Source organism: Phoenix dactylifera, chromosome 5 (genome assembly GCF_051530095.1).
Source record: "Phoenix dactylifera cultivar Ajwa chromosome 5, Ajwa_hap1_PhDact_Kaust_v1.1, whole genome shotgun sequence".
Classification (NCBI taxonomy): domain Eukaryota; kingdom Viridiplantae; phylum Streptophyta; class Magnoliopsida; order Arecales; family Arecaceae; genus Phoenix; species Phoenix dactylifera.
The window spans coordinates 3482849-3492869 of NC_143194.1; the positions used below are offsets into that span (position 1 = coordinate 3482849).

At 37.1% G+C, this 10021-nt stretch overlaps 1 protein-coding gene across 13 annotated transcripts in view; it reads left to right on the forward strand.

Annotated features, from left to right (window-relative positions):
• The window catches only part of LOC103704902 (uncharacterized), a 34858-nt gene extending 27607 nt beyond the window's left edge, over positions 1–7251 (forward strand). For 3 of the 13 annotated variants that reach the window (XM_008788395.5, XM_088721387.1, XM_088721391.1), the window contains exons 16-20: positions 821–955; positions 1931–2038; positions 4746–4811; positions 5460–5557; positions 5689–6062. In XM_008788395.5, coding sequence (XP_008786617.3) covers positions 821–955; positions 1931–2038; positions 4746–4811; positions 5460–5528 — 378 coding nt within the window. In that variant the 3' untranslated portion in view covers positions 5529–5557; positions 5689–6062. Of the gene's footprint in view, positions 1–817; positions 956–1930; positions 2039–4745; positions 4812–5459; positions 6063–6177; positions 6226–6622 lie in introns of those variants that run through there. The other 10 variants (XR_003385233.3, XR_015986871.1, XM_008788393.5 and 7 more) reach the window with 8 other exon arrangements.
• The last annotated feature ends 2770 nt before the right edge of the window (positions 7252–10021 follow it).

The window sequence follows — 10021 nt, forward strand, 5'->3', positions numbered from 1 at the left end:
TTAATAGTTAATCAATAGGTCGTTTCATTGTTATGGTCACATAGTTCAATGCTTGATCGAAATACTAGTTCAGGTTCCACAATGCTGAACCAGGAAAATGGGACAAGACCTCTTGTATATCTCTGGACTTTATAATGATAACTGGTATGAGTCTTTGTATAATTCCTCTTTCCCCCTTTTATAGGTAGGAATTTTACGGTCCTAATGTTTGCTCCTATTTTTCCTCCTAAAACAGACATTTAAATTTGGATTAGAGGAGAATTTTATGAGAAGATCTAGAGATACCCCACTACTGTATCTGTATTTTATGTCTAAAATGTGACAGTTTAAGAGACCAAAACAATCAGTGAAGTTCTGTTGTACTTTATGTCTAAAATGTGACAGTTTAATGGACCAAAACAATCAGCGAAGTTCTGTTGCGTAAATCTGTTTGGGAATGTCTCCTTGAACTAGTATAGTAGCTGCTCAAATATGTTAAGATACCACAATCCAAAACTGTTAGTAAGGTAGTTAAAATAAACCCTCCCTTACTGAGATGTATTATGAGAAAGCCGAATTCATGTAGTTGGGATGCAGATTGTTCGTTGTTGCTGTGGCTTTGTAATCTATAGAGTGGTTCTTCTGACCTTCCATATGTGCTGGAGCTCTCTCTCTCTAATAATTCTTTCTGCATATCTTGATGCGGATTATTTTCTCCTCATTGCTGTAATTACTTATAGCAACTTCTGTGGAAATAATTCTCTATCACGTACTGAAGTTTGGATTCTAATTGCTACTATAAATATAAGAATTCTGATTAGCCGTTTCATTGCGCAAGTAGGTGAGGTCATCTTCAATGCCACAACTGCCCCGACAAAAAGAGTTGCTTGCATCTCTAAGTCCATATCATGCAACGCTTGTAGGTGAAAGCTTTCTAGCAAGAAAAAGACCAATTTATGAGTGCACGGATATCCAGGTAAGTTCTTGAGGACTTAAACTAGTTATAATCTTTCTTTCTTAAATTCATAACTTCTTATATCCATTTATATACCTTTTATTATTCAAGTAATTGAACTTAATAAGCGTAAAATCATTGACAATAGAAAATTTGTCATGGTGCAAGGCAGTACCTTGTAATGCATTTTTTAGGCACATGCCTCATATGATGAAATGCAATAAGAACCAGAGCTTCTCCTGCCACTTTCATTAGAAATGTGTTGATAATTTAGTTACCATGTGAAAAAAAGCACCTAAACACTTCCAGTGCAATTAGTAGTGGTCATAATTTAGCCTCATTTGGAGGAGGTGAAAGATTGACTAATTAGTTTTGTGAAGTTCTAAAATTATTTATTTAGGTTAATATGCCTTTCGTAACTGTTGGTATTGTGTGAGGATTTATACTATCATGCTCATTTTTATAACCTATGTCTTACTCGGCAACTGGCGCACATTTGCTCTCATCTTTGCGGTATGGCCTAAAACTGATTGTTATGATAAAAGGCAATATTCATTTGAACATTTTCATTAGCAATCATACATTGTGCCAGATATCAATGCTGTGTCTTGGATTTTGTGGGAAAAGAAAACAATGACTTAATTATGTCAGATGCAGTGCTATTTGCTGTCGTTATTGTGTGTTTTTTGGGGAAAAAAGCTTTAGCTTGATCCTCTGTTCCCCTTATTTTTTGTTGGCTGGGTTAAAAGAGGCTTGTAGGCAGTGGGTTGCACAATGGGGGGACAAAGAAGCATAATTGTGAAGCATGTTTGACATCCTTTATAATCTGTAGCGCATATCAACAGTAGTATATGACACAGTACCATCTCCTTTCAGGACTAATTTCAGTCAAGCTTAATTTTCTCAATCCAGCAAAAAGAAAGATTTTAATTGTTAAAATTTTTTCTGTCATTTCTTTGATCCTCTGCACTGTTTCCCGTTTTCCTGCATTTACAGGTTGAAGCTGCTAAAGGTTTCTTAGCAGTTCTTAGATCCTACCTAGATTCTCTGTGCTCCAATTTAAGATCTCATACAATCACAAATGTGCAATCAAATAATGACAAGGTTTCTTTCTGAACTTGATTACTTTTTTTTTTGTAGCATCATGATATATGTAAAAATATACGCAACTACATGGATAAATGGATACGTATATGTATGCATGCATGTATGCATGTGTAAGTATACATACGTGCATAAATGCATACGCATATGTATGTATGCATGCATGCATGTGTAAGTATACATACATACATGCATAAATGCACACGAACATGCATGTATGCATGTATAAGTATACATACATACGTGCATAAATGCATACGCATATGTATGCATATGTGTCACGAAAAATTCCTATAGTTTATTTTCATGTTATTATACTCTATAGCATGTTTAATTGCATGACTGCATGAATTTCTTGAACACAACCGTAGGTTGTAGATGACATCAAACCAAAATTTGCTGTCATATTGATATTATTTTTATGTAAGATGTGATTTAAATTAGAGTCTACTGAGGTTATGTGGACATTTTAAGAGAGCTAAGAACTTGTACCTATAGAGGATAATTGGAGGGAACTGACTAGACAGTAGATAGGCATTAGGACACTAGGAGACACTACCTAGACTAAGGGTGGCAATCAGGTCGGATCAGATTCGCATTGGGTCGGATATAGGATGGTTCAAAAATCCGTCAACTTGAAACTTGACTTTTTTATTAAGCAGGTCAAAGATCCAAACTTGAACTCGATTATTTTATTAAATAGGTAACCTAGGCCCTAGACTGTCACAAAAGCATACAAAATACTATATTAGATATACACACATATTAGATATAATATATTAGATATTAGAATAATTGCATCTTTACACATACATCTATATACATACACAGGAGATAAAGAAATGCATGTTTCCATGCTGACACGTCCTGTGTTAGAACAAAGTTCATGGAAATAGTAGCCATTTTTAAATCAAACTAATTATATAAGGATTTATTAGTTTATGTTCTGATCAGGGTATGCCGTACCAGCCGGTATGAACCGGTCCGGGCAGGGACCGGTACCGGATCAGCATGGGATTCGGTACTAGAAGCTTTTTATTGAAAAATCGGTCGGTACGACTGCCGTACCGGTACGAGACCGATACGGGACCGGCACGTACCGGTCCGGACCGCCACCGGTACGCCGACCGGTATCGGTATGGCGGACTTTGGTTCTGATCAAGGTCTGTTGTACCAGAATTGGGGCTCAGACTGGTTGCCCTGCGGCACAAGTCGATACGTCTCTGTATTATTCTGTGTCGGCCCTGTACCGACACATTTGAGGAGGCGAGAGAGAGGGAGAACGGGAGAGAGGAAAAGAGAGAGAAGGGGGAGGGAGGAAGGGAAAGAAAAAGAGGCCGGCGGGGGGCCGGTGGAGGCCGACAAGCTGCTCGGAGGGGCTCTGCCTCTAGTCTCCTGTTTCGTTCGAAATAGGGGTCCCTTCGCGTGGCTTGCCGGCCTCCGCGGCCCTCTTTCTCTCCCTCTCCCTCTCCCTCCCTCTGCCACTCGCTCTTTTACTTTCTTTTCTTCTCCTCCTCTTTCGTCGGATGCTTTTCGTTTCGGTTGTTGAAACCGTCCCAGTCCGCCGTTTGTACGACTTGGCACTTTCCGAGCCACCTGGTACAGGACGGTTCCGCCAACCTTGGTTTTGATTGAGTGTCTGGTGTTGAATCTAGCCTGGCATGATATATGCTGACTGGCATGGACCAATGCTAGCCGGCATTGGAAACTATGCATATACATAAATTACATATAGATGTATAGATGCTTGTGTGTATGTGTGAAATATGTTTTCTTATAATATTTATGCCAAGGTATTGGAGCCTGAAGAAAATCAGATTGTATTATGGAATAAGAACAAACTTAAGTTGAGGTATAAAGCAAGTGATCGATAAATGTCTATCATTCGAAACCCTAAAACTGAGCTCCTACCTCTAACAAGTTAGATAGCCATGGAAGCTTAAGAATCTCTATCAGTTCAGCTAATAAGACAACAATGGCATATATTATTACTTCTATCATGCATTCATGAATTTATTCTGGATTTTATAGATTGCATTATAATTGGAGGTTTTTGATATTTTTAATGTATACTTGTACAATATCTTTATCATTTATCTGTGTCTGACATGCACGTGTTTGTTGGGCGTGAGTTATGTAAATGAAGTCGTCGAACTGAAAATTGATCGATTCTGCACTAAGTTGCCTCTGCGATAATCTGGTCATATAGGTGCTTGGATGACCACCTGGGCAATAGGCTAGATCTATCTCCTCTACAACTAAGTTTCTCATTAGCTTTTCCTTTCATGTTGACACAATACATATTTTCCGAAGTTCTTTGTCTATATATCTGTCTATATGAATAACATTCAAATTACTCTGAAGTCTAGAGTAGACTTCACTTCATGGTTCTTCAGCCCTTGGGAAGTTCCCAGAAAAGTGGGGGATATTTTACATGCTTCTCCATGTTAATTCAAGCTTTTATATCAGTAAGCAAATTTACTTATGTCTGAATAATGATTAAACATATATTATCTTCATTCAAGTAAGCAAATTTACAGTCAAATGTTTCATAAATGTTGTTAAAATAATCTGACTTAAAATTCTTTTTTTATGTATGTATTCATTCAGTTTATAGTTAACTTTCATCAGTTTCTACTGCTGGAACTGATAGTCTTACTCTATTGGTTTGACCCTGAACTACTTTTGTATGTTTGCTGCTGTTTAGGTTTCATTACTTTTGAAAGAGAGTTTTATCGATTCGTTTCCAAATCGCGACAGGTCCTTTATGAAGGTATGCATATTGGACACTCAAACCTTTTTCTTTCGCTAATTTGTGGATTTCTTTTTGAAAATTAGACAATTATAACTTATTCCAACTCTAATCCATGAGCAATTCAGGTCAGGGTATAATCCATCTATTGAACCATCAATTTTACCTCACAGCAGTATCACTGTCTTGTTTGTATGTTCAAAAGATAAAATTTTGAACTACTTGAAAGTTGCATGAAGATTTCACTCAGTAGAAAATTTCAGAAATCTGCTCTAACCATTGGCATATTCGCTTCTGTTTCCAAATTCTACTTAATCTTTGCCAGTAGAATCTAGGGTTGTAACTTGTAAATGGTATTTGAAAAAAGAAGAGACAAGGTTATCAAGTATTATTCACAAATTCACTAATTCTATTGTTTGTTAATAATCAGGTTTCTCTTATATTATAACCTAATGATTATGTGTCAGAGCTTGGAAGGTCAAAACATGTTAGCCAACTTTCAGAATGGACTAATATGCAATAATTATTTTGCTACTGTATATGTGTTAAAATGGAGTCAAAAATATGAAGGAAAAGATATAGTTTTCTGCTGCAACTGTTTCAAGTACGGTGGTATAGCTATTTTCCGTACTTACTTTGGTACGTCTTTTCTTTTACATGTGGGAGCAGCTTTTTGTGGATACCCAGCTTTTTTCTGTACATACAGACCTTGTTCTCTCCTTCTACCAAAAGGACTAGAGCTGCTGTGGGAGATGCTGGTAACAAAGGTACCAGAAAATAGAGTTATGAAAGCAACCCATGTAATTTGTTTCTTTATCTTCTTCCACCCATTAAATTCATATCCCAGCCAACTTAATATCAAATTTAGGTCTTTTTATCTTTGTCAACTTTGCTGTAGAATAACAGATTAATCAAAACAGTTGAAGTTACCAAGTCTGAAAGAAAATTTGTGATTTGAGATGGTTCAAAGATAAAGCTACACATTGGGTGCGGCTCCTCATGTTTTCCATGTATCTATTACTACTTCAAAGATGCTCCACTTTTTGGTCCTAATTATATCTTCCGCTCTTAAGAAAGTGATGCAACTAAAAAGTTCTGACCAAAATTTACAGCCAGCTAGAAGAGCAATTCTCTGAAGTCTGTAAATATAGTTAATGGTCGAGGTTGATTTAATTTTAACTATTTCTGGAAGGCTGTAACAATTTATAATTCATGAACCCTGCTTAGATCGACGTTACATATTAAAAAATTTTGTTTGCATTATGGAGGAAATTACTGGATTTTAGGTCTTCAGATTCAAGAGCCTTTGTGTGCTTATATTGGTGATAAAGGTTAACAGGACCTCATCATTACATGTACCCATTCACTGTGATGTAATTTTATGCAGGTTATATATATTCGATGCCATGGCGTCATATAGTACAAGTTCATGGAATGAATTGCTTGCATGACCATGCAGAGTTATGTGACAATACTGTCTTCTCATCAACCTTAAGAATTGCATTGTTTGTGTGGGTGTAGCTTATTGTTGCCTTACACTAATTGCTATAGGATTTTACTGTAAACTGATGGGAGATTTCAAAGGTACATATATATGAGTTCAACGACTGCACTAGTGTTTTAAAAGGAAGTTAATCTGTTAACCATTCATGAAGCCTCAAGGTAGCCACTAATCAAAAAGTAAAGATAGTGAATGAAATCTTAATTTAAAAAATTATCCATTTCCCTAAGAAATACTAATCTTTCGTAGCTCATGTCATGACCCTGGAGGAGATACCTGCCATGTTCCAATTTACCTGTGCTGCCTTTTTTGTTTTTTGTTTTGGTGCTAGTGGCAACTTGGATGCTAATGGCTGTGGTAGCACCTGGTCCACCTGCTTCTACTTCATGAGGAGAAGGCAAGACAGGGTCAATCAAACATCTCTCTTGGTTCGGATAGTTGGTCTCATTCTCTTGGTTATGGCATTTTTCTTGTTTGAAATATAGTTGGTCAGGATTCTTCATTAGAACAACAGGGGGAATTTTTCTCAGCAAAGAATTCTCAATGTCATTATGGGATGCCAAAATGATTGTCTCCAAGTGTCATTCTCTTTGTATGGGATCTGCAACATATGTTGTGACTGTAAAATGCTGTGTTCCTCCTGGTGGGGGCCTGCCTGTGAATTCCTGCTCTCAGGTGTTTCGTAACATAAAGCTTCTGCTCTCATGCAGTTACTGAAAGCATCCATTTCAGGAGACTTGGATACTATAATTAGGGGGAATGAGAAGGTAACGTTGGACGGGAGATGGACATGCTGAAGCCTGAAGGTCGAAAGCTAGGTTGTTAGTTTCCTTTTTGTTTTAACTACTACTGTATTCTGGCAGCTCCGGTTTAGAAACTGAGCGTTGTGCATGGTGGCCGGTTTGGCCGTTAATCTTTTTTTTTTAAAAAAAAAATAATAGAAGAAAAGGAAAAAGAAAAGTTGAACCTGACTCATCCCAGGAAAATGGTTCAGGGCTTTTCTCGTGCCAATTGTTTGGATCATACCCCTCATTCCCGAAGCCATGGCTTCGTTCTTTTCGTTTGAAGTGAATGGGATTACCAGGTGATTATAGATGATTCTTATCTTAGGATGATTCGATCCTTGATGATTTGGGATCATTGCATATTTAGTTTGCGGTGTTTTAATAATTAAAGGTTTTTGGATATCCATTGTGAGTTTATGAAAATCTAAGATTATTGATATATTTTAAAAATATATTTATTAATTTTATAAATTATTAATGCCATAAAAGTATGTTAATTGTTACTAGAATTAATATTTTCATTTATACTTATAAATATTATCATGTTAATATTAATATTTATTTTAATGAGGAAAATAAGATAAATAGAATTGATATATTAAATAATTGTATAGTATAAATATATAGCATAATAATATTATTTCTATTATAATTTAAAATGTAATGGACTAATAATATGACAATAATATGATTAATAATTTATTATAAATATTATATATGTCATGTCAATATATATGCATAATATATTAATAATATATTGACCGACTAATTCTTTTGGTGGATTGAAAATCATATTTATCTCCAAATTTCAGCGTAAGATTGTTGCTCTGGGATGATCTTGGATGTCCATTCTCGAGAATAGGTTTTCTATCACCAGGTTGGGCAGCAATATATAAAAATTGGGGCTCCTTTGAAATCACGCATGGTCACTATGGTGTAACCAAATATGGTGATTTTATCATCTCATCCATATCACCTTTCTTCTTCTTGGGGGGAATACCCATACTAAATGCCCGTAGAGATATGGTAGAACATTTGCAAGTGTGAGGATACAACCTTTTTTTTTTTTTTGGGTCAATAATGGGAGGCCAAGTCTAAGAAAAGAACAACCAATTGTAAGGAGTCCAGTGTCCAAATCCAATAGCCTGTGGAGATGGGATCTTGTAGGTTGAGTGAATGGTTGTTGGGCTTCTAACCTTCGCCTGCAATTTTCATTCTTTGATGCCCATGCAGTGAAGGTGGTCCGTTTTGGAAAATTGTTGAACAAAAAAAAGAAAAAAAGGTTCTGATGTCCCTGCCTTAAGACTGTTGCATAATGGCCAGGAATCCAGTGTATGCCCCAAAAAATTCTGTACAAGCCAGAGGAGGAAAAATTTAGTCGCATTTTAAGAGAGTTCCATTTTTGCGTTCCAAGTACAATCCTTTTCCCAAGTGTTTCCCTGCAGTGATCCATTGTGGCACTTGTTGGCGATTGAGGGAGAGTCTTGCATGAAAAATCCTTTTATGTAATATTTGAAAAATAAATTTTCTTGAAAAACATGGCCTCCTTTGAAATTTGTCGACTTTGCTTAAAAAATCCACTTGTTATTATTTTTCAGGAAAAGGTTGTGTTTTTTTTTTCTTCCCAAAGAACGGATGGATCTGAGTTTAAAAGATGGGCAATATTTTAAACAAATGCATAAGAAGAATTGTTTAGAGACTCCTGTTTTGAAACAAAATTGATCTTTTCTTGCAAGAAAAGAGCATAGTTTAAATTGACATACCACCTCGGTGTTTAGATTCAAAAGCAAAGCCATCCAATGACTCAGTGCCATAAATTTCTGAGTTCGATGCAGCATCGATGATCACTCGATGAATTCAGGATCTTTGGTTGCTAAGCAAAAAAATATCATCGGCAAGTCACATTCATATGACTGACTATTAACTTGTAGATAAATTTTACTTCAATTTTATTAAACACTCCTAATCTCAAATGAAGGTGCTAAATACATTATAATAGTCATTAATATATTGGTAGTGTACTGCACAAGTAAAAATGCGTATGTAGCATAAGGGAGACAGTGGTCCACTGACACCTAAAATAAACCCTTTTTGCCCCCATAAAAAAATTGCAGAAACAAACACAACATTAATATGAATTCTCAATATCTTATCACAAAGAAATAAGAATTCATCTTTCCAGAAAAACAGTTTATTACCAAAAAAAAAAAAAAAACAACTTGGGAAATGGTTTCAACACCCACACACATACAGAGAGAGAGAGAGAGAGAGAGGGAGAGAGAGAGAGGGAGGTAAAAGTGGATTGAGGGCATGTGTGGGCTGACAGAGGTGCAGTGCACTTGGGCTCCCAAAACCTGCCATCTTCTCTGAAGCCAGGTGGTGGTGGGAGGAATTTGGGTGGGTGGGGGGTGGGTGGGGGTGGTGGAAACCCCCCCATTTCAATGGCAGCATAACAAAGACCCAGAAAGAAACAAAGACCCTCCTTTCTGCTCTCCTTCCCCTGCTTTTTGTGCTGCTGCTTCTGCTGCTCTCTGCTGCTCTCTGCTATCATGATTCATTCTCTCTTACGCCCTTCAATCCCACCCACCCCGCAACCCCCCTCAACACCACTGCAGCACTGTGCAAAACACACTGGAGGATGCTGAACCCACCCCACCAAACACATTGCCATGTTTGCCAAACACAGCAGCAGAAGCAGCAGCAGCAGCACCAGCCCTGCTGTCACCTAGGAATGGGGAAGGGGCACCTGTCTCCACCATACCCTTCCCCAGGGACACCATAGGGACAATACTTGTGTAGGGTCATTTTGGAACCATAGTGTTTTGCATAGAAAAAGAGCATGGCCTAAGGCTCTTAGAGTTTAGACCCCACAGAGAGAGAGAGAGAGCAAAAAACAATGTTCCAAGTTTGGCTTGCAAATGGTGGGAAAATGCAGAGTAATTAAA